The sequence below is a fragment of the Pelodiscus sinensis genome, chromosome 22 (genome assembly GCF_049634645.1).
Source record: "Pelodiscus sinensis isolate JC-2024 chromosome 22, ASM4963464v1, whole genome shotgun sequence".
NCBI classification, from domain to species: Eukaryota; Metazoa; Chordata; order Testudines; family Trionychidae; genus Pelodiscus; species Pelodiscus sinensis.
In genome coordinates, this window is record NC_134732.1 from 18,888,298 (window position 1) to 18,916,203 (window position 27,906).

The following is a 27,906-nucleotide window of genomic DNA, read 5'->3' on the forward strand; positions in this document are numbered from 1 at the left end:
TGAAGTGGTTACAAAAATGCCTACAGCACTAGTGTTACACTTATGAAAGTGTGCTCAGGACAGTAGCACCCACAGACATTTGCTAGCCTTCTAGCAGCTGCTGGCTTTGTTGGGTGCTAAGTCACAGCAGTGGAAGGCCAGATAGGTCATTGTAGGAGGGAGTGATGGTTGGAATTTCTGGGAGAGATGTGGATCCTTGTGCTCCATCACTGGAGGGATAAGTGAAGGTTTTGGCAAGGAGAGAAATGAAGCAGGGGAAGAGTTTGCCCTAAAGAGTTTGCCCTATCAGCCCTTTGGAATCCAGCTTCAAGCTGACATGGGGAGCAGTCTGTCTCCAGATTTGAGGATGCACAGAATATGCATCCAAGCAACGCCACCGATGCAGTGGAGATTCCTTTAGGTTCTAAATACCTGACTGAAACTCTTCTCTACCATGATCAGTAAACAGCTGAAGCGTGGCTATCGATAAACGCATTAGCTAACTAGCGTGAGTGTAGATACAATTCTTATGCGCATATACGTGCCTAAACTATTCCTTTCTGCAGTGAATTAGCATCTCAAGCCAACACCCTGGCATTCTAGTATTGAAGATGGCACTAGCAATGTAGTTGCTATACATTTATCAGGAAAAAACATATGTTTTAAAATGAATATTGATGATTAGTGTTGTTATAATGGATCTTTGCAAGCGCTGATTACTTTTGCCTGCTAATTCTGGTTTTCTCCTCTTTTCTTATTGCAGCGGAACCTGCAGATCTCTTGAAGGTATTAGATTTTCATAATTTACCCGAAGGGATAACGAAAACAACAGGTTTTTGCACAAGCAGAAGATCTTCAAAAGGCGCAGATGTTGCTTTTCGAGTAACAAAAGATGCTCAACTCAGTGCACCAACCAAGCAGTTGTTTCCTGGTAAGTAACCTTTTGCTGTGGGGCTGCTTACAAAAAAGATCTTTCACACACTTGTGTGTCCTGGAATTGCAACTGAAACATTTTGTGGGTGCTTGGAAGGGAAATAATCTACTATTTGGGGTTGATATGGATGGTCTAGTCATCTAATACTTTTAAAATAGCTACAGGTTGATCCTCTCTAGTCCAGCACCCTCAGGACTTGATCGGTACCGAACCAAAGAATTTGCCAAACCACAGAAGGCCAATATTGTCTGGCCACATTACCAACATTTCCACTGCTTACTGGGATGTTAGAAAATATTTAGGGGTAAATTAGAGCTAAATAACAGCACAGAATAGTGAGAGCCAGGACTAGCGGCTTTATGGGACCACGGGAAACTTGGCCACGTCCATGAGATGTGGACATGTGGCTAACTAAAATCATGCCAGACCACAGATGTTGCTGGACTAGAGAAGTTCAACCTGTACATTCGTTTTTTTTCTCACTTCATCTGAACAGGAATGGTACATTATCCAGCGAACATGCAAACGCTGGCTAATTACATCCATCCCCATCTCCATGAACAAGCTGGTGTTTCTCATTATCATAGAGTGATATCCAGTTGTGAAAAGAGACTTGGATCAGAACATCCCCCCATGAGTTGGTAGTCCCAAGATAAGTTCTTATTGGAAGAAATGTGGAAATGTTAATCAGAATCTTATTATAGAAAGAAAATAGCCTTTGTCCCCTAAATCCAGTGAGGAACAGGGCACTTATTAAAAACCAGCTACACTATGGAGACATTTTTAAATTTTGCATTAGGTGATGGAGTATTAAGTGTAAAAAGCGAAAATGTCTCTAAGCAGAGAGCGTGTGGTCTTTGTTTGAAAGAAAAACGGGCCAATGACTTAAGAATTAAGCGGTCTGGCCCCACTTACTGCAGTATGTGGGTTTCTCACAGTCATGAGTGTATTTATTCCCCCAAACAGCCGCACAAGGGAGGGAGTGTTATTATCCACATTGAGGTATAGAGAGAGTAAGGGTATGTCTACACTACAGCACTATTTGAAATTAACTTAATTCGAAATAGCTAAGTTGAATTAAGCTAATTTGAAATAATGCATCTATACACAAAAACTATTTCGAAATAGCATGTCTACACTGAGTGGACCCTGAACCGAAGTTAAGGCTGGCTGGAACCAGTGCCGGCAGGGCATCAGGTTAGGACTTAGTGTGTGGGGCTGCTGCCTGAGGGTAACTGAGCTCTGTGCTTAAAGGGACCCGACCCCCACCCCGGACAGACAGTTCTCAAGGTTCCCCACTTGCTTGTCTACCTCGATGAGGGACAGCAAAGCAGTCCTGTCTTGGAGTGCCCTGAGTGCCCGCACTCGGGACACCACAGCACTCGGCCACACGGAACCAGAGCTGCCCCTGGGCATGCTGGTGCGTCTCGTGGGGTCATTGCCATCAGCCTGGCTGCACTTGCTGTAGGCTGCCATCCGGGGGGGTCCATCGGGGGGCTGTCAGGATCCAGGAGGCCCTGCGGGAGAGCATCCACCCCAAGGAGCCCTCAGAGCCTCCCCGGTCCTCCCCACTGGGGGCTCGTGCCCCATTCCTCCCTCACGTCCTTCCACTTACCCCTCCCTAGCCCCCCTTCCTGATGTCAAATAAAAGACACGTATGTTCAAAAATAGAAACTGGGTTTATTGAACCTCTGGGGAGCCTGGGAAAAAGAGGTGGGAGAGGGGAAGAGAGAGGGTGGGAGAGGGGAGGGGGAAACCTGGGAAGACGGAGCTGGAAGGGGGAAGCAAGAGGAAGAAGGGGGAGGGGAAGCTCAGGGCTCAGGGTTGGGGGTCTCACTGGACCAACTTGACTCATGCTAACCTGCTCCTGGGTTCGCATGTGGCCTTTGGTAACCAGGCTGGCAGCTATCCTGCTATATACGTCTGCGTTCTCCATCTAGTGTGGAGATCATGGACGATGGGGGCATCCCACCAAAACCTGAATAAGGTCCACGATCTCCACCCTGGACCGGAAAGGCGCCTGCCTTCTCCAGTCCCTGTCCGGCTCCTGGGAGCTGGCAGACTGCTCCTGGGGAGTGGTGCAGGGCTGGCTGCCAGTGGCTTGCTGGTTCATGTTTTGGGGCCACTGAGTCAGGGGCCCCGGTGGCCACTGCTGGCTCTGGGCTGACAGGCTTGGAGCTGGCACAGGCGCTGTGGCCAGGGTCTACCCCTTTAATGGCTCCGGGGCTGGGGGAGAGGAGAGTAAGTTTTCCTGGTTGTGCCCAGAGTGGCCACCAGGGCTCCCTGAGAAGGGCTGGAGGCCCCTTATTTCGAATTAAGTGTCTACACAGCACTTAATTCAAAATACCTATTTCGAATTTGGCGTTACTCCTCGTAGAATGAGGTTTACCAAATTCAAATTAAGGGCTCTGCTATTTTGAATGTATTTCCAAATAGCGGTTTGCATATATAGACGCTATTAAAGTTAATTCGAAATAATGGCTGTTATTTCGAATTAACTTTGCAGTGTAGACGTACCCTAAGTGCCTAAACCTTCCTAAAGTGGAATAAGGCATTGAACTCAGTTCTTGCGCCCGGGATGTGCAAGGTATACACAGTGGTTGGAACAGAAGTGGGGTCCAATGGTCGGAACAGAAGCCGATAGCTAGGACTTGGAGCCCAGGGTCAGAGCTGGAGTCAGAGGCCAGATGTCAGAGCCAGAAGTCACGGACTTGCAACTCAGGGTCCAAAGTGGGTTACCTGGCATGACAAAGCAGGAGCAGGGCTGGAACAAGGCGAGGAACAAGCAGGCACAGGAGTTATCACAGACTTGGAAAAAGTCTTTGAGCATCTGCTGAACTGCTGCTGGGTTTGCCAGTTGGTCCGCAGACTCCTCCAAGTCTGGTGGAGGTAGCCAATCAGGCAACCTTCTACAAGCCAGCTGTGCTCCTCCGGTTGCCCGGAGCCCGGCTCTACTGCAGGTACCATTTCCTGGTATCCTGAGCCGTAGGCTAGCAGCCTCCCTGCTGGACAAGCCCACTAGTTCCAATTCATGGTGCAACTGGACAGAGTGAGAGGTTGAATCTGGATTTGCCTGGGATCACTGCAGCCTGCTGCGTTTAGCGTGGCTTGCGTAAAAGGTGCCATGTGGGTTTCCGTGGCTGATGGGATATAGAGCATCATGCTCATTAATACAATCACCCGCTGAAAAATGTGCCCTCCTTGCATAGGGCCTCACACCTAAGAGGAGGGAGTATGCGTGTGCACATGCAGTGAAATCCTTTGTCTGAGAAGAGACACACACACACACACGCACACGCACGCACGCGCGCGCCTTCAAAAACTTTGTAAAAGAATGTATATAAAACCCTCAGGCTAAATCAGTGGCCACATAGGATACCACCACAAGTCCTTTTAAATGAAGATGCAATTTCTATCACACCTCGCATTTCACTGGTCTAAATGATGGTTGCAAGGCAGTCCTCTTGGAGTGGCTGTCACTCACGTCCTACCGCCCTGGATTTGCTTGCTAGTCAACTCTAAAATGATATCTGGACTTCTATGATTATTCTCATAGAATGCAAGGGAATCACCTGGTCACTCTTGAAGAAAGGATTAACTGGACTTCAATATCTGACTTGTCTGGAATAAGAACTGGGGAGCCAAGTGGCTGGATACCAGACAGAGGGTTGAAGAAGCCTTTACAGGGATTGGAGACCACACCCAGGAGTAGCAATGTGGAGCCATTCTGTTGACTTAAGGCCTGATCCAAAGCCCATTGTAGTGGGTGGATTAGATCCGTATTGCTTCTATTTGCCCCTTGGTAAAAGAGGAACACGATCCCATGAGGAAAACACCTTGTTGATTGCATCTGTGTTATTCCCCTTCCAATCTCCCTGTAATGGTTCCATCCTCTCACACCCCTGTATTCCTGCCCTCATAACAATATTATGGGGACTCACTCAATGGAGGGGTATTGGCCTTGCCGTCTACACAACGAGAAATCCTTCGCTCAATTTCTTCTTAGCCGTTACCCATGGAAAGACCTGCTGAAAGGCAGTAGAAAGTTTTCCTGAATCAGAAATGGGTAAAAGCTAAATAAAGACTGCAGGATTTGGCTGTGGGGATATTTTGAGGCTGATCAGAATTTGATATGGTCCACCAAAATTATTTTTTTAACCCAATGCTTATTTTGAAGCCTTATTTTTGCAGCATGTTCAGAGTTGCAGGGTGATTGGGGTGCGGTGGGGAGATGAGACCGTTTCATTATTTAATGAAACTCAAAAAGTTAAAGCCGCAGAACCCTTAAAACACAGTGTCGACATCTCCTGGCAAAATATACAAATGTAATATCCCTAAAGCAAACTCTATAAAGTTCACAAGCAGGAATGTTGTTACTTTGCCAATCTGAAATGTTGATTATTTATGGGAATATTTGTTCATCCAATTCTTCCAAGCCTAAATATTTTCAAGCCAAGAAATGGAATGCCACTGCCAGTCTGGAATCATGCAAAAAGTTTTCCATGGCTGTGACCGCTGTTATCAAGAGCCACATTAAAAGGATGTTTTTTCAGTGTGCATAATAGCCTGCTCTGACCCCTGCATAATGGGGGGAAACCTTTCACGGGTTTCCTTGCTGTGCAATTGAAGTGGCACTTTCAGGGCCTAAGCAGGTGAACAGGCCTTCCCGGGCAGTGAATGCACATGGCCAATGCAGCAAAGGAATTGAATAACGCCGTTTCTAGGCTGTTAATACAATTTTCCCTTGTCCCAAAGAGCCATTTTGATAGCCTGGTGGAATCCTTTATATTTCCCCACTGCTCTGTATTCTCTTTTCAGCCATCTTCCTCTCCTCCTTGTTTTTCATGCACCCTCCTTCCTAGCCGATAAGACCTGGGTGGCACTTCCTTGGAGTCCATCAATGCGGCTATTCAGTGACTTGAAGGGCTGGCTTCAATTCGGCGACATCATCACGTCCCTGTCTCTTTCCAGCGGCTTCCTTTTGGCTGTTGCTGGCTAAAGGGAAAGAGAGGTGAAGAGAAGAATTAAGACCTGTGTCTCCTGGGTGCTGATCCAGAGTACCATGACTCCATGCCAGCATTTCCCCTTTGAGGCAGGGGTCGTCTCAGTACAGCCTCATAAATAGGTGTGACTGTAGTTGCCCCCTAGAAGACAAACAAGTGAGAGGAGATATAAAGATAACAGAATGATGGCAGAGCAAATTCCCAGGGGAAATGTGGTTTTTGTGCTATCATGTTACTAAAGGGATGGGCGTGGGTTGAAACCTTTAAAACATAAGTTTTCCCTTCTGCTATAAAGGCTCTCGGCAAACAGGTAATATTTTGTGCTAATTAGAAGCATGGTTTTTTTAAAATTAGGTAATTGTATGAGCTTTCCAGTCTGCTTCTGTAGTCGCAGCCCACAAAGCAGATTTTTTTGAAATGCATTTGTGTTTTTAAACCCACGAGAGCAAGGAAATCTGCCAAGATGATGCTTCTCCAGTTCCCTAAATAAATTCCTCGGCTTCATTGCAAAACTATGTTCTTCCAACCTCATGCACAGCTGCAAGGAGGACAGATAGAGATATAGATTTTCAGTAGAAGAGAAGAGCAACAAAAATGATTAAAGGCTGAGAAAACATGACCTATAAGGGAAGGCTGAAAGAACTGGGCTTGTTTAGTTGAGAAGAGAAAAGACATGAGAGCAGCTTCCAAGTGTCTAAAAGGGTGTTACAAGGAGGAAGGAGAAAATGGTTCTCGTTGGCCTCTGATGACAGGACAAGAAGAAATGGGCTTAAATTGCAGCAAAGGAGGTTTAGGAAAAACTTCCTGTAAGTGTGGTTAAACACTGGAATAAATTACCTAGGGAGGTTGTGGAATCTCCATCATTGGAGATACTTAAGAGCAGGTTAGATAGACACCTGTCAGGGATGATCTAGATGGTGCTTGGTCCTGACGGGAGGGCCGGGGTCTGGACTTCATGACCTCTCAAGGTCCCTTTCGGTTCTAGTATTCCATGATTCTATGAATAGCAGCAATAAAAATGCAGTAATTTCCAGTCCTATTGCACACTTACCATTCTCTGCATTATCTGTGCATGTAGGCATGTGTATCTAAGAGTAGAACATTAGATTATAGCCAGACAGTTCCTTGAGGAGGAAAATGAGCCACACCAGAAACATCAGGGCCCCTCAGATGCACGATGAGCAGAGGTTTAAATTGGGCCTTTGAAGAACCATTGTGCTCTGAGGGTATGTCTAGACTACATGCCTCTGCCAGAAGAGGCATGTAAATTAGACTAACGGTCATAGTCAATGAAGCAGGGATTTAAATATCCCCCGCTTCATTAAAATAAAAATGGCCACCGCGCTGTGCCAGCTCAGCTAATCGTCGGCACAACGCGGCAGTCAAGACGCGGATCAGTCGGCAAGGAAAGCCTTTGCCGACCGAGCCTGTAAACCTTGTTTCACGAGGCATAAGGGCAACATTAACACTTGGCTAACTCACAAGTGTGTTGCCAAAAGCAATTTATAATGACCTTAGCTAGAGTGGTGCTCAATCTTGACAGGATACAGATACAGGTTGCACCTCTCTATTCTGGCACTCTTGGGACCTGCTGGTGCCGAACCAGAGGATTTGCTGAACCACAGGAGGCCAATGTTGTCGAGCAGCATGACCAACACTTCCGCTGCTTACTGGGCTCTTTGAAGACATTTCGAGGTAAATTAGACCTAAATAGCTGCACAGAACACTGAGAGCCACGACTGGCAGCTGTAAATAAACTATGAGACCATGGGAAACTTGGCCACACCCATGATAAGTGGACATCCAGCTAACTAACATCATGCTGGACCACAGATATTGCTGGAACAGAGAGTGCCGGACTAGAGAGGTTCAACTTGTACAATGGGTAAAATTCACTACTGATGTAATTCCCTTTATTGGAGAGAGATGTGTTCACCACCTTGAGCATGAACATAATTGAAAGTGCTGCATAGTGTATAAGGGCTTGACCGAAAGTCTACTGAAGTCAATGGGTGTCTTGCCATATATTGCAGTAGAATTTGGATCCGGTCCTATGTGCTATTTTTTTTTATTAGTTTAATTGCATTTTGAATGGAACCCCCTCCACATAACATTGGATAGACTGGATCATTCCTAGTGTTGATGGTAAACACACCATTACTTTGCCAGGGTAACAGAATAATAACGGTGTAATGGCAGCCAGAATTTTTCAATTATGGTTAGTGAAGCTGAGAATCCCACATTGCCATGGAGACATTTTAATAATAATAATAATAATAGTTAATAGTAATAAATAAAATTAAAAGCAGCATTTTAAATGCATTGGCAACTCATTGAGGTTGAAAAGTTCTGTGTGGGGGGTAGTTCATAATGAAAATGCTCCATTTCATGGATCATTGTGGATGTGAATTATTTTACATAAAAGAGCCCAAATTGTTGCCAATAATTGTAACCAGGAAAGCGTCTGGGTTTGATTTGCAACAGCAAGGATGGGAGTATCCAGGAGGAAGGAAAAGGGACAGCACGGCTCATCTGAGGGAAGCCCCGTTATCACCTACCTTCATTTTTGGGGCCACGTCTTAGCTAAAAGAAGTTTAGGCACTGCGAGCATAAGTTGGAAGTATCGGTCTTGGTTCTCCACTCTGTAATGGCGATTTTTACACAAATGTAACTTCATTGAAGTCCGTGGGATTGAGCTGGCATAAAACCAGTGTTACGGTGCAGGGAAACACGTTCTTTAAAACATCTAGATACTTTTAGGCAGAACCGTATCCTGGTCCATATCTGCAGCTGGTGTAAATTGGATGCAACCCCCTTGATTTTAACATAGCTGCACCCATTTACATCAATCGAGGGCCTAACCCCCAGTATTCTTTGTTTTGTTACTTTTCAAAATTCTGATCAGAGGGATCCACTTGCAGATGGTATTACCACAAGGATTGATGCTCACACAATGAGCCAGGCCCTCACCTGGAATTTCCTTCCTTCTGGGGACATCACTAGCTGAGGGCTTGGTGACACTCTTGTGCTGATTAGGACCACTGAGGTGCCACCGAGGCCTTGTGGGTTCGACCTCTACCCCGGGGTTGAATATCATACCCCACTTTGCAGGACAGGAATTACTTTCCTTCCTTACAAGCTGCTGTGTATGGACTTGGTGACTTTCTCTTTTATTCTCTAATGATGGCTGAGCACCTTGAGAGGAGTTGAGGTGCTGAACAAAATTAATTTGAATGAAATAAATGAGTCCGAGGCAAAGAAACTGGCAGATGCAAATTCCCCCAGAACAGTAGAGAAAATGAGCTGACAGTCTCTTTCTCTTCTGATTTCCCTGCCTGACTGTTCACCAATCTGTTCTGTGGTCGGATACCCTCCCCACACTTTGAACAAGGCTCACTGTAACCTAAATAGGTCAAATCCCTTATTCAGCCCTGGGATGTCCTTTAAGAAAAACCTACAGTGGGCAGGGAAATCTGTGTGAAGCTCTTGGACGCTTGACATTTTTGTGGGTTATATGGCTGTGAATTTACAGCTTAATACATTAGCCAAAGGGCTATTAATCCCCTCTCTCTTCCTGCCCCCCACCAGACACCACACAGAGACGTTCACATCACATATAGGACACATCCCAACAACACCCTGAGTCATTCTGGGACTCCTTGGCTTAAGGTTTCTTCTGTGGACAGGCACAAAAGCACAATTACGTCTTTATGCCCTGCAGGTCTTACAAAGATGACAGAAATACGCCCTTTTCAGCAACCCTTTTCTCTATGATAATCTGAAGAAATGCCCTCCAACCCCTCCTGCAGTTAGCAATGCACCTGCCTGTTGGGGTAGGTAGTGTTCGAAGAGGGATCTGCCTTGGGTTTGCAATTTGGGTCCATTTCTGAAATGTGCAGTGCCACTGCGGGAGGGAGGGGCAGAAAGCCAAACCAACGGGAGTTTCAGAGGCCGTCTGGCAGCTCTGACGGTCAGAAAACTCCCATGCGCTGAGTTAAATTGATCTGCGGTGCCTGAGGATGGAACACACCAAACGGTTGAGCCCATGCATCCCTGCAGCCCCATTGACTGAACCCCAGTTTCCAGGGCTTACTTACATGGGCCTTGCAAGCATAAAGAGGGGATACACAATATCCCTGAGCACCATGGTCTGCCTTAAATCCCCACGTGAAAGAGGATGTGGTGGATGATTAGCAGGCGATGCTGGCTTTGCCATTTGCTTTTCAAGGCTCGGTCAAACCCATGTCTCCATTGTATTGTTGGATATTTATTTGCTGTTTAGATTTTTGCTGACCACGCTTATGCAAGGAGCCAAAGCCACAGAAGGTTCTGTTCCTGCCTAAAATAGACAAAACCCGATTGAAAAAATCCCCAACAAAACAACAAAGCGCCCTAATACATTGCATGTGTCTACTTAAGAAGGTACATATTAAAATAACCCCAGAGTCTTCAGCATCTCTAGACAACCTGGGGGCCCGATGGTGGAGCATATCTTGTCTCCTAAGAAGTTCCAGGGCATACTGTGGAAAGTCATGGTATCAATGCTACAGATTTACATGCATCATTTGCACCAACAGCACATTACTGTCCCATTGGAGATCTCCCATCCAATAACACTGAGGTCCCCCTCTGCTTAGTGTAGGAGTTGGTATGTTACTTGGCTGGAGATCCAATGGTAAAGGCCAAACAGGGGTTGCTGGTCATTAATGAATGATCCGTGGCAAAGTTGACTGCTGAACTGGAAGACTGAGCCATTAGAATAGATAACTCTTTCCCATGGGAGCTGCGTTCCACCACATTTTTTGTTGTCTTCTCCCTGGGCTTAATCACATAAGGGCTCCTAATCACAATGGGCTGTGTGATTGGGTGGAGCAGTTGGGCCTTCAGACCCATCCCAGAGGAAGTTTGTTGCTCCATCCTCATCCTGTGTGAAGCCACCATCCCGCTCCCTTATCAAGTTATCACCCCGGTGTTGTGGTGCTATTCGCACAAAACGCTTTGCTGTTTGCCGTCTTGGTGATCATGGAGATCATGTGCCTGTAGGATGCGTTGTCTTTATCCGCAGGTGGCACTGACACACCTCTCTGCCATGGCAGCAAGTTGGGGATCAATAATATGGACACAGCTGAAAGAAGGAACAATTGCCGGTTGGATCTCCACTGTTTATTGGGTTGTAGAAAGTGTGAACTATGCACGCACCTTCACGTCCAAAAAAACCAACTAACCCTTCTGTCTTTCCACTTCAGCGTCCTTTCCTGAGGACTTCTCCATTCTGACCACTGTAAAAGCCAAGAAAGGAGGTCAGTCCTTCTTGATCTCCATTTACAATGAGCAAGGCATCCAGCAGATCGGCATGGAGATGGGTAGATCTCCGGTTTTCCTGTACGAAGACCATACTGGGAAGCCAGGCCCAGAAGACTATCCTCTCTTTCGAGGCATTAATCTATCCGATGGCAAGTAAGTGAAGTGTTGCATCCTGAGTACATGGCACGTGATAAAACCAATCGACTGTCTAGAGGAGTACCGGTATGAATCCCTAAGCGTGTAGAAGATGTGTGTAATATAATTTTGCAGTGCTCTGTCTCCGCTTTATTGGGCTCTCATACTCTACCAAAGAAATAGCAGGTGTGCAAAACACCCCTGAATATCAGTGACATATTAGGTGTGTTAAGTCAAGGGGAATTTATGGAGATAGGGGTGGCATTTGCTGTGTGCAAAGGGCTTACACAAACCTGTGGGAGGAGTAAGGTCCGTTCTTCGGGGCTGAAGGAGGATGGAAGAGGGGGACAGGGGAGAAAATTGGACAGCAGGTGTAAGAGGCAGGGTAACGTAATGCCTTCCCAAACCGCCAGGCTGGCCCTACCCCCGCTCCATCCCAACAATGCCCCTTGCTTCAGCTCGGCTCTCAGGCTGCCCCTGGGCTTCAGCCGTGTTGTGGGTACTGTGGCAGTGCACCCGGCCTGTGCTCCAAGCCAGGAGACTGGAGATGCTTGTGTGCCCCATGCGCCAGGACCAGGCAGGCTAATGCAGGAGGCTCGACCTGCAGGGAGGGGGGGGGGATTCTTGGCGCCCATGGGAGGCGGGGCCTCAGGCAGAAGGGGCGGGGCTGGGGCTTGCCTCCCCCAGCCCTAGGGTTGCCCATTGGCCCCATGTGTGACACTTCTCCCCTTAAAACCCCCACAGCTGTACAGAAGAGACTCCCACTGTGAGGGAATTAGGAGGCAATTGGTCCTAACTTTTACCCAGCTGAGGAAATTCCCATCTTTTGTGGGCTTGACTGGTACATGGGCCTTTTACTGGCTTTCTATCCTCATGGGAGACAGGGATTGGCCCATAGTTTCCTGTTGGCATCCTTTCACGATCAGCTAGTTGCTGTAAACTGTTGTCTCCATTCATGAAAGCAGAAGGCTCTGCTGAACGATTGTTAATCTTCGTTAATAACGATCACGGTTTGTGCTATTTTCCAGGTGGCACCGAATAGCCATCAGCGTGCACAAGAAAAACGTCACCTTGATTTTGGACTGTAAAAAGAAAGTCACAAAGTTCTTGGACCGAAGCGACCACCCCATCATTGACATCAACGGCATCATTGTATTTGGGACCCGGATACTGGACGAGGAGATCTTTGAGGTAAGGCACAGATGTCCGTCTGCCGTGGCCCAGGGGTGAGGCGTCGGAGGGAAATGCTGTACAAAGCCTTGGAGCTGATGAATGGTTTATAAAGCTCATTGCTGGGACTCATCATGTGGGTTTGTGTGGAAGCATTGGTGTTAAAAAATATCCCACCCTGGATTTTTGGATGTTAATGCTTATTTTAATAGTGATCAGAATTGTGGGTGGAATCCTCAGCTGGATAGTGGATTCCAATGATACCCTGATAACTGTAGTCTTTAGAGCAGTTGTTTTAAAAATTAAGCTGCCTCTGAATCTGGCTTTCACATTTATATGATCCGGCGGAAGGGAAAATCAGGATTTACCTGGCACCGCAGGGCCTCTCTCAAGCACTCCGTGCATTTGAAAGTCAGTGACGAGGCTGAATCCAACATTCAAGCAGCGTTCCGTAATGCGAAGCCTATAACGGAAATGTTGGGCCAATTGGTCTAGTGGCCTGTCTTAAAATCAGAATCTGAAACTGGATAGAGTCCCGTGTTAGCCATTTGAAATGGGTTCCCAGGAACCTTTCCCCTTGCGTGTCGGTGTTGTTTAAATCAGGCTGGCCTTCCCTTGCTTTGATTCTGGTCAAGAATACAAACAAGGAGACTGTTTGTGCAATTTCAGGGCATAGTTTGTCCTAGAGTGTAGAGAAGGGGTCAGAGCTCTGATTTTATAACAGTCCATTAGTCCCTGCTCTCAACTTTGTATTATTTCCTGTGGCTAGGATGCGAAGGCTGAGGAAGGCAATGCTTTGCTTAGCACGGTGCTGCTCTCAAGGCTGTAAGCCTGGCTAGGAAGAGGGGTTACATCTTCAATGTGTATGGCATTGAACCCTAGTCTGGAGACACGACAAAGTTGGCTTCTCATTTACACATGTATAAATCTTGAATAACATTACTGCTGAAGTCAGCAGAGCAAAGTTATGGTAGGTGTGTGCAGAATTAGGCCCATTAAATTTTGCAGCTCACCCTGCGTTAGTTTTTTGCATTTGTTTGGAGGTAGAGTTGAGTACATCTCATGTAGCAAATTGAGCATTGCATGCAAGGTTCCTGCAACAATATGAATAATGATGGTTCAGTGAAGTCCGCTCTAATCTACACTGTGCTGTCTGTGATGTTGAAAGAAAGTCTTAGAGCAGTTTAATGTTACCAACCCTAGAAGATCTCCTGCTGTAAACAGAGCAAAAATGTATTGACCTCACATCACTGCCAGATCCCTGTTAGAAGAGAGTTAGAACCAATGCTCCTTCTATTTTTTCCATCCAGGTACAGAATAAATTTTGTTTTGTGCACTGATGCATGTGCAGTTGTGCACCTCCAGTAGAAACAGAAAACCCAGCTGTGGGTGCTCTGCCAATCAGCTGGGCAGCATTTGAATCTCTACTGGGTAGTCACCCATGTGCTCAGCTTACAGAGAACACTGGGTAGGACTGAATCTCTAAGGGCGTTAAGTGAATAGGCATTTCCTGGAAAGATTAACAATTAAAGAGGAAAGTAAAAGCAGAATTTAATGGGTACTGACATGTCTTTCACATGTGTTGGGTGTGCTTCCAAAAATAGTCAGCAACCAGGCTGAATTCTGCATTTCAGCAGAGTTGTTACGTAAAGCAGATAATTTTTGACGGGAGACATGGCCCTCTGCACCTAGTTGACGTTTTGCTCCATTTATCTGCTGAAGTGGGTTGTGCCCATGGAAAGCTCATGATAATATATATATATATATATATATATATATATATATATATATATATATAATTTGTTGGTCTCTAAGGCTACGTCTAGACTGCAAGCCTCTTTCGAAAAAGAGCATCTAGACTACAACCAGTACTTTCGAAAAAGCAAGCCGCTTTTTCGAAAGAAAGCATCCAGGCAGTCTGGATGCTCACTTTCGAAAAAGCACAGTTTGCATTACATAGCGCCTTTTTTCAAAAGAGCACTTTCGAGAAAAGGCATTATTCCTCGTAAAACGAGGTTTTCCGCGGTCGAAAAAACTGCCCCATTCTTTCAATTTACTTTCGAAAGAACGCGGCAGCCGTCTAGGCTCAGGGGAAGTTTTTTTGAAAAAAGGCCACTTTTTTCTAAAAATACCCTGTAGTCTAGACACACCCTTCGATGCCTCAGGACCACTCTGTTTTTTAAGGTTTTTTTTTTAAAGTTACAGACTAACATGGCTACCTCATGAGGCTCTTAAAAAATCAGTCTCATCCAACCTGGGTGAGAAGCTTGCATTTTTATTGGGTCTTTTTCAGCCGTTGGAAATGGCAGATCCTCCATCGTTAAAAACCAAACCAAACAACATCAGACAAACAAGCAAGAATGATCGGTTCCATTTTTCATGATACAAGAACAGGATCCTCCATGATAGTCCGTTTGCGCTGTCTGGTGGTGATATGAAACTGTGCACTCCAGGAGATGAACAGGACTGAAGTTATGAGGTTTTCTCTACAGCCCCCGAAAGCTTGATCTATCTCCAAACAGGCTGGAAATGAGACTCCATGGCCACCCTACGAAATGACGAGAGAGTATATTTTTGCAGCTGGCGAAGCTTTGTTAATTCCGCTAGCATCCTTTTACAGGCTGTCGGACAGTAGTGCCCTCGCTGGTAATGAAGTGGCCTTGATTAGAGCAGATTCATGGGACAAACGGACCCAGCTCTGCTCTTGGCCATCAGCAAAGGAGGCTGTTTCCATGCTGCCAACACTGGTTGCAATGCACACATGGTAGATGATTGCAGCTATAGAGAAGCTGGGAACAATTATTATAGCTGACGAGGATAATTTATCAGACCACAAAAGCCGCCTCCGTCAATATATGTTTTTAGTGTCTTTCTCCTTTTTGCCTTCTCTGCATAGCAAGGAAGATACTGTAACAAGCACACTCAGAAATATCAAGATGCCAGTAGCTATAAATTCGACGTCATTAAAAGGTTTCATGAAGGCAGCAGACTGTAATTTAATTTCCTTCATTTCTCAGTAACCTAATTTTATTCAGTCTTCCCCCCTTGCAATCTGCAGCTGTAAGCAGAAAATATGTATGAAGAGAATCTTGGTTTGGAGCAATGGGAATGGGATGTGAATCATTCAAAAGCACCTATTTTTAGAACATTTTTTATTTCGGGACCCTGAACCCAGTTACAATGAGACCAAAGCTCCTGTCACTCCTGTAAGGGACAATTTTGCAACTAATTGGGGCTGTTCCCCCCAGCTGTGGAGTTTTTTGGCTGTTAAAAGTTTGTCGTTTGTGCTGGGAACGTGGGATGACCCAGTTAACCGGGAGTGGTAGTGTCTGGAGGGTGTAGGGCCTAGGCTGTCTTTGTTTCAACATGGTTCAGTGGGAGCTGCAAGTGAAGGGAGGTCATATCATGCTTGTCTGAATCATCATCAGGACAAAACCAACTTGAATAGATTTTTGTTTTGGAAGCTGAAATGGCTGAACTGAGAGGCTGGCAGGAGTCACAAGCAAAGTGGAGGACGAGCCGCACTTATGAAGAGGCTGGCTCCCCATCCCATAATGTGCCACAGGAATTGGTGCGGGGAGGTTCGAAAGTTTCCCTTGCGCAGCATTCTTCCAGTGGGAAAATGACTTCCTCTCATTAAAATTCAGTTCGTTCCGAGGCTGTGTGGATGTCTCTGTCAAGCCCTCAGAGTGCCGGGTAGGCTTGACAAGGGGCCAAGCCCACAGCCAGGTTACACAAGTTAAGTTTTGTGCTGCGATGTTGTTCAAAACAGAAGTTTACAAATGCTAAGAAATGTCAGGACAGGCTGTCACGTTGGGATTGGAGAAGGGCGGCTGGGCTCAGGCTGCGAATGAGAGGATGAGGTGGGACAGCAAACAAACCGTCCATCTGAGAGAGAGAAAAAAGAAATACCCTACCCAGAAAAATTAACACTTCTGTTTTTCCTCCTGGGCTATGCTAACCAATGTTCCTATGGCTTCAGTTATGCTAAAAGATAGAAATCATCTTGCCTCTACCTCACCTGGTCCCTTGTTTGCTAAGAAGAATAATTTTACATATATTAGAAATGTAATGCTCCTTTTTTATTAGCTGCAAATCCCTCTGTGAGCCACAGGTTAAGAGCAGAGCTTATTGGAATTCACCCTGACATTTTTGTGAAAAATCATATTTTGGGGGTAGAAAACCAAACATTTTTATTCAAAATGCTGCTGTAGTTCTGCAACCACCACCAGGCGGATGTGAACCTAGGATCACTGGAGCTTAGTAGAGGAGCCTCTGCTCTCTGAGCTAAAAGCCAGTCTACTTTTAACTCATGCTGTAGTGGTCTCTTAATCTTAGCTGTTGATGTGGTCTAGGTGCCACTGCATGGGACAGTGAACCACACTAGGGCCGTGTCTACACTGGCATGAATTTCCAGAAATGCTTAAAACGGAATAGTATTCCGTTTTCAGTTTTTCCGGAAAAGGAGCGTCTACATTGGCAGGCTGCTTTTCCGGAAAAGCCCTTTTTCCGGAAAAGCGTCTGTGGCCAATGTAGATGCGCTTTTCCGGAAAAGAGCCCCGATCGCCATTTTCGCGATCGGGGCTTTTTTCCGGAAAAGACTACTGGGCTGTCTACACTGGCCCTTTTCCGGAACAGTGTTCCGGAATAAGGACTTATGCCCGAGCGGGATCAGAATAGTTTTTCCGGAATAGCGGCTGATTTTGTACAGTAGAGCATTGTTGCTTTTCTGGAAATTCAAGGGCCAGTGTAGACAGCTCGCAGCTTATTCCGGAAAAGTGGCTGATTTTCCGGAATAAGTGGCCCAGTGTAGACACAGCCTAGGTGTGTGGGTTACACTTCCTCACAGTGGTTGTAGTTCAGATGCCCCATGTTTCTAGCCCTGGGCTTTCTGGCCACATCTTCTAGGGTGGTGCACCCTGATCTCCCATGCATGAGGAGAGTCCTCTGGCCTCTGTGAATCTTGTCAGCTCTGGTCTTTGTTTTTGAGGTGTACGGGATGTGGGGGAAATGAGAAATCCTGATGTTCAAGGACTCGGGTTTGGACAAATTTTCCAAGTTTGGTGCTTCTGCTGTTTTCTCAAAACCTGCCTTTGTGCATGTATTGCGGATCTCTGCATGCCCACAGGGCCAATGCTAGAAAACCCGATTCATGTTTGTTTGTTTTTTTTACACATGGAAGTCCTCCATGGATTTCAATGTGAGTTTTGCCCGTAAAGCTTGACTTTGTGTCATTGTACTTTATGGAATTTTTGGCAACAGAGTCCTCAGTGCCATCGCTTGTGTAGCCCAGAAGTGTATGCTGTCGCCAACGAATTTTCACCTTCTGCAGCAACCATTGATGGGTTCACTGAAGGGGAAGTTCCTTTCCTAGGCTCTTCTTTTCCCATCAGAAAGCAGAGATTTGGCTGGAATGTTGTCACTCTTGACCAAGGAATGGCAAGACTGTGACCCGAGCCAGTTGACTGGTGAGTTGTGTGCTCCAGGATCACTCTGATGGCTTTACTCAGAGGGATTCTTTGTTCAACTTGCCAGTGATCATGGCCTTTTAGAAAATCAGAGTGACCATGTCATTCTAGTTTTGAAGGACAAGAAACCCTAGACATAAAACAAAGATTTCCCCCGTTGTTCGATAAGGTTTCTGGCACTAGGCTTCTTTCCCAGAGGTGGCTGTTGGACGGAAGTGGATGAAGTGATCCAAGCCCATCTATTTCAGGATCTTGAAATGTGCCACTGGGTGGCTTTGGAACCTAAGTCCCATGGTCATCAGTGGAGTGCCTCAGGTTAGACAGAATGAGTATGTGGTGCCTCATTAACGAGTCCTACAAAATGTAAAAGAAAATTATCACCTTTGCAAAGGTTCTTTTGAACCAGTCTTTAGAATTTGAGAGAATTGTAACCCTGCAATAGTGTGCTGTTAAGAAAACTGCTATAGGAAGTGGCAGTGGGGGAGGTCTAGGTTGGATATTAGGAAAAACTATTTCCCTAGGAAGGTGGTGAAGCACTGGGATGGGTTCCCTAGGATAGTGGTGGAATCTCCATCCCTAGAGGTTGTTAAGTCCTGGCTTGACAAAGCCCTGGCTAGGATAAGTTAGATGGGGTTGGTCCTGCTTTGGGCAGGGGGTTGGAATTGATGACCTTCCAACCCTAGGATTCTAAGTATATCATTTGCGATTCAGTTTGCTGGGCTAAATTCTAACCACAATGCAGGATTAGTAATGCAGCGACACTGAGCAACGTGACGACTCAAGGAGCAATTTCTAGTGAGTACTAGTGATGTCAATGGTTAACTGGTTAACCAGTAAGCTTCACCTGGTAATGGTTACTGCTTAACCAATGGCCTGGCCAGGCTAGAGAAGCCCCCACCCTCCTCCTCTCCCTCTTGCCACTTTTTAAGTGAGTATGAATGGCAAAATCTAGCTTGGTAGAACAATTTCTGTAAAACCATGTTAAAGAAGATCTGTTGCATAGGATCGTACAGTGTTGATACCTACTACATTTTGTACTACTTTTCCACAAAGAATATGGGGTGTTGTTATATTTTTTGTCATTATCTTGCGAGAATAGATCATAATGTTGGTTCTCAAGACTTCAGTGCTAAATGAAGTTACTGGGTAAAATGAATACACAAAAAGCCCTGCATCTGTATATGTTGGTGTTAAGCTTAATCTCTTTTACAGTTGGCTTCTCCAGAAACAGAATAAGCTGATTCTGGCCAGCTGAATAATTTAACTGTATCACATTGGTCTAGTCGGTTTTGAAACACTGATTGTTCCCTTCTCAGTCTGCCAAACTCTTCAAAACAAGTCATAGAATTTGTAGGCAAGGAAATTGTGACTGGCTGATTGATGTGTAGTGACTAGCAGAAAGGTCGGTCATTAGCTAAAACCACATCTTTGTCCTGAGACAAGAGGTGTTGTGCTGCTGTTTTTTGGGTGCTTTTTATTCCTTTTCACGATTTTACTTTTTTCTAAGAGCACCAGCGCAATCAAGACATCAGAAATAATGGGAGGGCCTTAAGCATTGGGTTAAGTTAAAAAATCTGGGCAAGATGCCAGATGTGCTTTCAAGCTGTTGAATGTTTCAAGGAGTTGCAAGACAAAACAAAATAGAAATGTCCGTGTTCTTCACTGAAACCTCGGTGCTTTTCAGGTGCTGTGCTGCCATCTCATTGAAATGCCAGTTTACCTTTAATCCTGGGCTTTGTTTATGCTTAAAAAATTACTGTTGAAGTTGAATATCCCTGATTCCATCTCATTGTATTCATGCTCCCCGAGAGTCCCTTCATTCATGCTGAGTTTTTAGCATTTCCAGCTTTAGAAGTGTGTCATATTTGAAGATGTTTACTTGGATTATTTTTGCATTCCCACCTGCCTTGGCTACTAAAATAATGGTATGGTTTTGTTTCCCCTGCTATGCGATGAGATAATTCAGGGTGTGTCTAGATTACACCTCTCTGTCGATAGAGAGATGTAGATTAGGCATATCGAAATTGCTAATGAAGCAGGGATTTAAATATCCCACAGTTCATTAGCATAAACACGGCTGCCGCTTTTTTTCGAAACAGCGTTTTTTCAAAAAAAATCCAAAAAACTTTCCTGCACCTCTGTTTTCCCAAATGGAAAAGGATCTGACTGCTATGCCCACAGCACTGTTGGGAAGGTTAGATCGTTAATTATTTGTAAAGTATCCAGAGGTTCTTAGGTTACAAAGGGGAAATAGGAATTGTAAACTCTTCTGATACTTACACATCTGAGTGGTCCCACTCCTGTCTGCACTTGAGCTGGAAGTGTAAATTCCGGCATGGTAAAAATTAACGGTGTAACCGCAACAGCATGGGCATCGGGAAGGACTAGCTTCCCTAAGTCCAATCCTATCCAAGATGCTAGGGATGCATTCGGGAGGATAGCTCCTCCCACTACAACTTTTCTATTTTTAGTGCATTAGCTCTGTTGGAGCTAGAGTGGATATGTCTTTTCCGGTGAAAATTTACACCCAGAGACTGACATCTAGACCGACTCAAAGAGACCAATCCCAAGCATAATGTTGAGCACATGGATGCCTGTTTGCAGATTTGGGGCCTAATTCAGAGGGGGCGGGGCATAACTTGGCTGAACTCTTGCTTATTAACTTTTTGTGAGTCTCCATAGAAAGGCTTTATTTTTTAAATCAAAATTTACTGACCTAAATTTCTCTGTTAAGACGAACCACAGAGACATGTTCCAGTGTGTTTTTCACGACTTCAGTAGACAGCTGCAAGAAGTTAATTAACAGCTCTGGCTACTGGCTTTATTGGGCCTGCCAACTCTTATTTCACTTCTGCTGCAAAGCCTTTAACGGAATGCGAGGCAAGTCAACGTTTTACGCCACAAGTATATAACATGGCATGAAACGATGGAAAATAAAACATTCTGAGCTCGCCTCTTTGGGGGCTTTTTTATGAAAGATGTCTATAACTCTCCCCAATCTCCTAGTAATTCATAATTTTAATAGCTGGGTTTCTCTTCACTTGATCTGCTATTGTTATTTCAAGGGGGCCTTTCGGGTGCAACCATGTGCTTGCAGCATATGGATTAAATCACCAGGTTAGACTCTTCCATAGTTGTAACGCTATAAAAAATGTCTTAAGATTCTGTCACTGGAAAGGCTCACGATTAACTATGAGGTTTCTGTGCCACAACCCGAGCAATGTTGTCAATTCGATTAAAACCAAAATATAATATTTTGCTGCAGTTTGCAAGGTTTTACATACAGGATGGCTTGAGAGAGGGGCAATGTCTTGTTTTGTCAGGGAATATCTATCTCGTAGCAAGAGAGCTGTATGTAATGCTAAAGAAGAATTAAGACTTTTGCAAATCATTTTCTGGTAATCTGGGATTCAGATTAATTGTGTTTTGAATTCCAAAAGGGACACCACTTCATATGACTTGCATGACCCTTTAGAGGCGAGGCACTTGCTCAGGAGAGAGTCTTAAGATTTGGATGGAAACAGTAAATGAATTCTCTGTTACTATATACGGGCTTGCTCAAATTCTCCATTTCACTTAGATTTATTGGGGGATTAATGGTTTTGAACTCTGGGCTTAACTGAAGTTTTAAGATTGGCGGAGGCAGACTGTGGTGGCATACGCACGCCAGTAATGGTTAAAGAACGCGAGGATACAGGGTTTTTTCCATTGTACTTCCTGATTTTTAGTTATAAATTCCATTAATAATTGGTATAAAACCATGTTGTGCCTATGTGGATAACTGCAGTTCTCTGAGGTACAATTTCTCTTGGCCTTTGCTTATAGTGCTAGCTGAGACATGCCTTATTGTTCAAGCAGATCATAAAAACACTCTTATTAAGGTTTAACATTTAGGTTGTAGATAGTTTACCTTTTAATATGGCTAAGTTGTGTGCCTAGCCGAGCAAAATGAGGGATCTTACGGTTATTTCCATCCCTCTGTCTTCTCTTTTATTGTTTGTTAACTTCATTTGCTGCATTTTATCTTAAACTAAGCCCTGATTCTGCAGTATAATCCGCATGGGGGCAATGGTTGGCTGGCTGGCATGGATCTCATTTCCATTTCAGTGCCTTGGTTGGTCAGGCTCTTCAGGGCAGGGAATGTTTTAATATGTGTCCGGGCAGCTCCTGGACCTGTCAGGCTTCAAATGTTATTAGGGCCTCGGTGTGCTTCCTCAGTTCAGATTGTTCTTCTTCGTAACCATGACAATGCTTAGAAAGGGAAGGGAAGTTTGTCAAACATCTAAAGTGCAAAGCTAGTAGGGAGGATATTAGAACTGGTTGAAAATCAGGGTGCCGCATTCACCGAAAAACCAGGAGAAAATTGACTTTTTGGTCACAATTTGAACGTTCTAAAATGTCAGACCAGTGCTAGTGGGTTTCCGTGGAAGAACACCACACTTGGCTTAAGTCTACACTAGACCAGGCAGGTCAGCTTAAGGTACACCACCAAGCTACGCAAAATGCATAACGGGATCCAGCTTACCTTAAACTGAGCTGCCGCAGCATCTACACTGCAGGAGGCCAATGGAAGCACATGCTTCCATTATACCTCACAGAATGAGGAGTATAGGATGCCAGTGGGGGCTGCCCTCCGCATTCAATTTGGGCGGTCTACACTAATCCTGCTAACTTGAACGCGAGAAGATCAACCTCCAGAGGGTCTGTCTTCTCCGTAGTGTAGACATGCCCCCAGTGCAGCAGGAAATTTGAGCCTCATTTTTGCTTCACTAACCGCCTGTTTGCATAGCCTCTGAGAAGCACTGAAGAGCTCCATCTAGTTTGGAATGGCTGAGGCCTGCCCACAGGGAGAAAGCATGAGGAAAACTGTAGTTCCATCCTTACAGTGAAGGTTCTTATGCTCCATCTTCTCCGTCTCTGGATAATGTGATCCAGCATAGGTTAACCGTCCCTGGTGGCCCACGCTTGGGCTGGCCATTGTCCAGAATTTCTTGAGGTTAAGAATGCCTCCTACCGAGTAGGCCTCACAGAAAAACCCACCAGCCGAAGCTTTCTAAAGCGGTAAGTTTAGTGGTTTCATTACAGTAAACTTCGTCCTTCAAGACTATTTCTGACCACCAAAGGAATTGGGCAGCAAAATTCTGTATGTTTACTCCTGACATTTGCCTGGCAGAGTTCTGCATTTGAACACTGGCTGTTGGCAAAAGATAACATATGCAGGCTCATTATATTTGATGGATAACATTAGATGTAGAATCATTATTCTTTCAGTTTATGGTTTCAATTTTAATTCACTTTGTCCTGTTAATAATGAGAGCAAGAGAGAGGGTTTAGTTTGTTCCATGGAAATTATGAGATGCAGGATTCTGATCTTCAGCCCAGATGGGGTGATGTAATGTTGGAAACCTGTCCCTGTAGTGACATCATGCCAAGATTTACAGTGGAGTTTCTGATATGTATGTCTCCGAGGAGGAGAAGGCAAAGAGGGCTCTGGGAGAGGTACTGCAGAGGGATCTGATGTATTAAACGAACATTGAAGAAGAGAGCAATTAGAGTGCGTTTGGGTTTTTGGAGAGGTAGCTTTTAACAAGAGGTCAAAGCCCAAAGCTCTTGGTGTTGGAATGCGGTTTCCAGCTGAAACTTATTGACAACATCACAACGTGATACTGAAAAGCTATTATTGAGAGTAACAACAGAGAGAACATTGCTTTAGCCTTAAGGTCGGTGTGCGTTTCCCCACTCTCTGCAGCGGGTCTTGCATATATTACTTTTTTTATTAGGCTTTCTGAAGCATAAGCACATTCGCTGGAAATAGGCCCCCTTTTTCCTTACATATGAAGAAGTGGATGGACCCCGTTAGTGTGCTAACCTTACTACGCCTGCTCTAATCATCTGCTGCAAACTCCCATGAGCTAATCACGGGGCAAGAGAGGGGGAAATAGAATAAACAGAGAGCTGGAAAATGAAGGAAGATCTATAGTCCAGCTATGCTGCAGTGCTTAGGCGGACATTTCTCTGGGACTTTTAAGCATTGTGTTTTAGTCCAGAGCTCCGATTTTGCAGTGTCCTGCTCAGGGCTTGGTTCTGCAGTAGCTGGGCAGGCAAAACCCTTGCTGAATTCAAGAGAAACCTCCCAGAATAAGCCCTTGGGGTTCTCCCCATGTCAGGCACTGGCAGATGGAACATTAGCTGTGCCATTGAACATGATTGTGACACCCAAATAGTAAAGCTTGATAACTTATCATTGTTGGGCCAAGCCCTGATATGGTCCCTCAGGGCTAAGGTGGTGGTGATGAGAGGTGGTAATAGAGAAGAAGCACTGAGGGATTTTTTTTTTTTTTTTGGTCTCCACTGCATCTGAGACAGGAAATTGTGCTGACATGGAAGACAATGGGACTGGCCCCAGACTCCTCACTCCCTCATTGGCCTGCCCATCCTGTCAGTCAGGCTGACCTGGAACACTGGCCTCTTCCTATTGTTCCTGGCGCCTGTCAGTCTCAGGATCCATCTTTCTCAAAGACCATCCCCTTTCCGTTTGATACTGGGAGCTAACCAACCAAAAACTCCTACTGAGCTTTAGTAAGGGGCCAACAGTCCTCTTCCTCATGCATGTGGGGCTGGGGTGTCTTCTACATATCCCCGATGGCCTCAGGCCATACTTGTCTGTGGAAAAACTCCCACTGACTGTAAAAGAAGTTTGTCTGTATAAAGACTGAGTAATGACTGAGGGCTTGATTCTTTCCTGCCTTGCCCCGTCACTGGATCTATTTATACCAGTGAAAGTGGGTAGAAGACGCTCCCGTTCTGAATGGCCAGTGTTGCACAGCTGTAAATGAATTCCCAAGGGACATCATTGGGGGGAATCAGGTCTTGGATCAATACCTCAAAAATTAGACTGCTCTTGGCTTAAATCCTACACTAAACTCTATTGGATTGTTCCAAGATAAGGTTTCTTGAAGGTACAGGTTGAACCTCTGTAGTCTGGCACCTTCAAGACCTGACCGGTATCAAACCAGAGAATTTGCTGAACTAAGGGAGGTCAATATTGTCTAGCAGCATTACCAACACTTCCACTGCTTACTGGGCTCTTAGAGGACATTTGGGCTACGTCTACACTGCAGGCTTCTTGCGCAAGACCTTTTTGTGGAAGAGATCTTTCGCAAAAAGTTCTTGCACAAGAGCGTGTCCTCACTGCCATGTGCTTTTGCACAAGAGATGTGCTTTTGTGCAAGAGAGCATCCACACTACCATGGATGCTCTTGCACACTAAAGCTCTGATGGCCATTCACAGAATGGCCATCAGAGCACCTTTGCTTTTTCCGATAAGGGTTTCTTGCACAAGAAACCCCTGTTGTCCATCCACACATGACTTTTTGTGCAACAGCTCTTGCGCAAAAAGGCTTATTCCTCGTAGAAAGAGGAATAACTCTTGGGCAAAAATCCCTGTCTTCTGACAATCTACTGTACTTTTTGTTGTGCCAAAATGCCCTTGTAGTGTGGATGCTCCACGAGTTTTTGCACAAAAACGGCCATTTTTGTGCAAAAACTCGGCAGTGCAGATGTAGCCTGAGGGGCCAAATAGAACTAAATAACAGCACAGAACACTGAGAGCCAGGCCTGGTGGCTGTAAACAACCTTTATGGGGCGGTGGGAAACTTGGCCATACTCACAATAAGTGGACATCTGGCTAACTAAAATCATGCTGGACCACAGATGTTGCTGGGCCAGAGAGTGCCAGACTAGAGAGATTCAACCCGTATTAATTCCCTTGTAACAGCATTCCGTGTTTGTGATGGGGAAGGAAGCACACAGTGAGTTAGCCAGTCATTTCCAATGCAGGAGACGTTTGATTGTAACAATCCACATGGGGTGAAATTCTGAGGCTCTGTCCCCTTTTTTGCTAGCTCCTTATGCAAATCACCTCCCACAGAAACAAGTCCAGACATGAAGATTTGACCCAGCATACATAAACTGTGCTTTGTAAGAGCCTCTGCTGGTTGACAGCGTTCTGCCCACTTCACATTCATTTTGGTATGAACAGACAAAACACATGTTCATTCCACATGGTGAGCTTTTTTTTTTAAGCTGTCTGGGCTCCTTGCCAAAATACGAAGGAAAATCATCGACCACTCCAGACGTCCCTAGCGTGCAGGTGGACTACTTAACTCCTATGGAGACAGTCAGAATCGAACGTCTGTGTTGGCCACAAATACACCACCGCAGGGACAGGAGCTGGAAGGGGATATTCCTAATGAGTTGTGCAGAATATTGGAAGGAGCTCATTCGGGGTTTTGTTATGTGCATGTTTCTTTCTGAATCAGCCGCCTCCGAGAACATGGAAAAAATGCTCTAGCTGGCCTTGTTGTTTTCAAAGCCTAACCACATACTGGTCTCAGAGGAGGAGGTACATAACTGCTGCAGTGAAACATATATAGAGATGCGAGAATAACTGGGAGTGAATAATATAGTTGCTGAATTTTGCCTTTTTCTCCCCTGGGAATGCCTGCAAGCACAGCAATATTTTCCCTTCCATTTATGCATTCTTTGAGCAATTTTTGTCTGCAAATGTTGACTTGTTATCCCTCACTCTGCTGTCTATTGAGCTGTGTTACTTAGCTATAATAAGACACGTGGCAATATTTCTGTTACCTTGTTGGGTGTCATTCATCACCAGATTTCTGATTTAAATGGACAAAAGTGCTTTTCTTGAGTCTCCCAACTGCTCTGTTGGGATGAGATTCGCCGTCAGTGGAAACATGTGTGCACCGCTTCAGCCCTGTTCTCACTGATATTTCCGGCTCTAAACAGGATTTGATGTTGAACCAGGATTTCTGTTGATATGTGCATGGCTGAACCTGCCAAATATAAATGGGGCTTAAAGGAAGTTGGGCGCTTGATGCTAGTCCACTGCACAGGGGTGAGTTTCTCCCTCAGTGGACACGAATGCTACTGAAACTTGACAGAATGAATATTTGAGAACCTCCCAAAGGGAAATCTATTTGAAAAATTCCATTGACTATTCCTGGAATGTCCCCCTCCCTAGGCCTGTGTTAACGCAGCTGTAATTATACATTCATATCTCTGTTTGCTGGAAAGCATTGGCCAAACTTGCACAAATGGTTGAAATCATAGTTGCATCTCCTTTATTGATGGCCACAGAAAAATGATTTGTGCTGAGCACTCTGTAGTGAGGTGATTCAACCCTTAGGTTCCCTGCCAATGTGCTCCAGAAGAAAATTCCTTCCCGACCAGAACTTTTAAAATAAATTCAACTCTGACCATGTGGAGAGAGAGAGATCCCCATGGCTAAGCTTCTAATCCCCTTTATATCCTGAGATAACTTTGGGAGCCAACTTTCCCCTCTCCCTCCTTTAATCTGTGAAATTAGATTCTGTCCTTCTCTCCTGGGGCAGAAAATTCAGAGAGCTGATTAAAAGCCTTGAGTAGATTAAGCGCTTGATCTAGTACGTGCATAAACTTGGAGTAAGAAGTGATGATCAAGCCAGGAAGCTCAGATGGAAACCCATGCTGCAGGGAGAATGTTTCTGTATAGCTTCCGAATTACCCCAGTAATGGCAAAATTCAGGCCTGAGAGGGGGACCAGTAGCTAACTGCCTCATTAGCATGATGATGACTTCATTCAGGGATGATTTAGATGATGTTTAGTCCTGCCGTGAGGTCAGGGGATGGGACTTGATGACCTCTCATGGTCCCTTCCAGTTCTAGTGTTCTATGATTCAAGCCCACATCTCCTGTGACAGGCCCATTCCGCACCCCTTAATAACCTGGCCTTCATGAATGCAAGGGGGCAGGCTATGGGCTCACAAAGGCCATTGCACCTGGTGCTCACACTTGCTCTTGGGACGCAATGATGCCGTTGCAAAAAAAAGCAAACATGATTCTGGGAGGCATT

At 45.2% G+C, this 27,906-nt stretch overlaps 1 protein-coding gene across 2 annotated transcripts in view; it reads left to right on the forward strand.

The window, feature by feature from the left end:
* COL5A1 (collagen type V alpha 1 chain) overlaps positions 1-27,906 on the forward strand; it is a 319,312-nt gene that overhangs the window by 81,951 nt on the left and 209,455 nt on the right. For both annotated transcript variants that reach the window (XM_075905279.1, XM_075905278.1), the window contains exons 2-4: positions 743-910; positions 11,163-11,373; positions 12,384-12,546. In XM_075905279.1, coding sequence (XP_075761394.1) covers positions 743-910; positions 11,163-11,373; positions 12,384-12,546 — 542 coding nt within the window. The remainder of the gene's footprint in view (positions 1-742; positions 911-11,162; positions 11,374-12,383; positions 12,547-27,906) is intronic.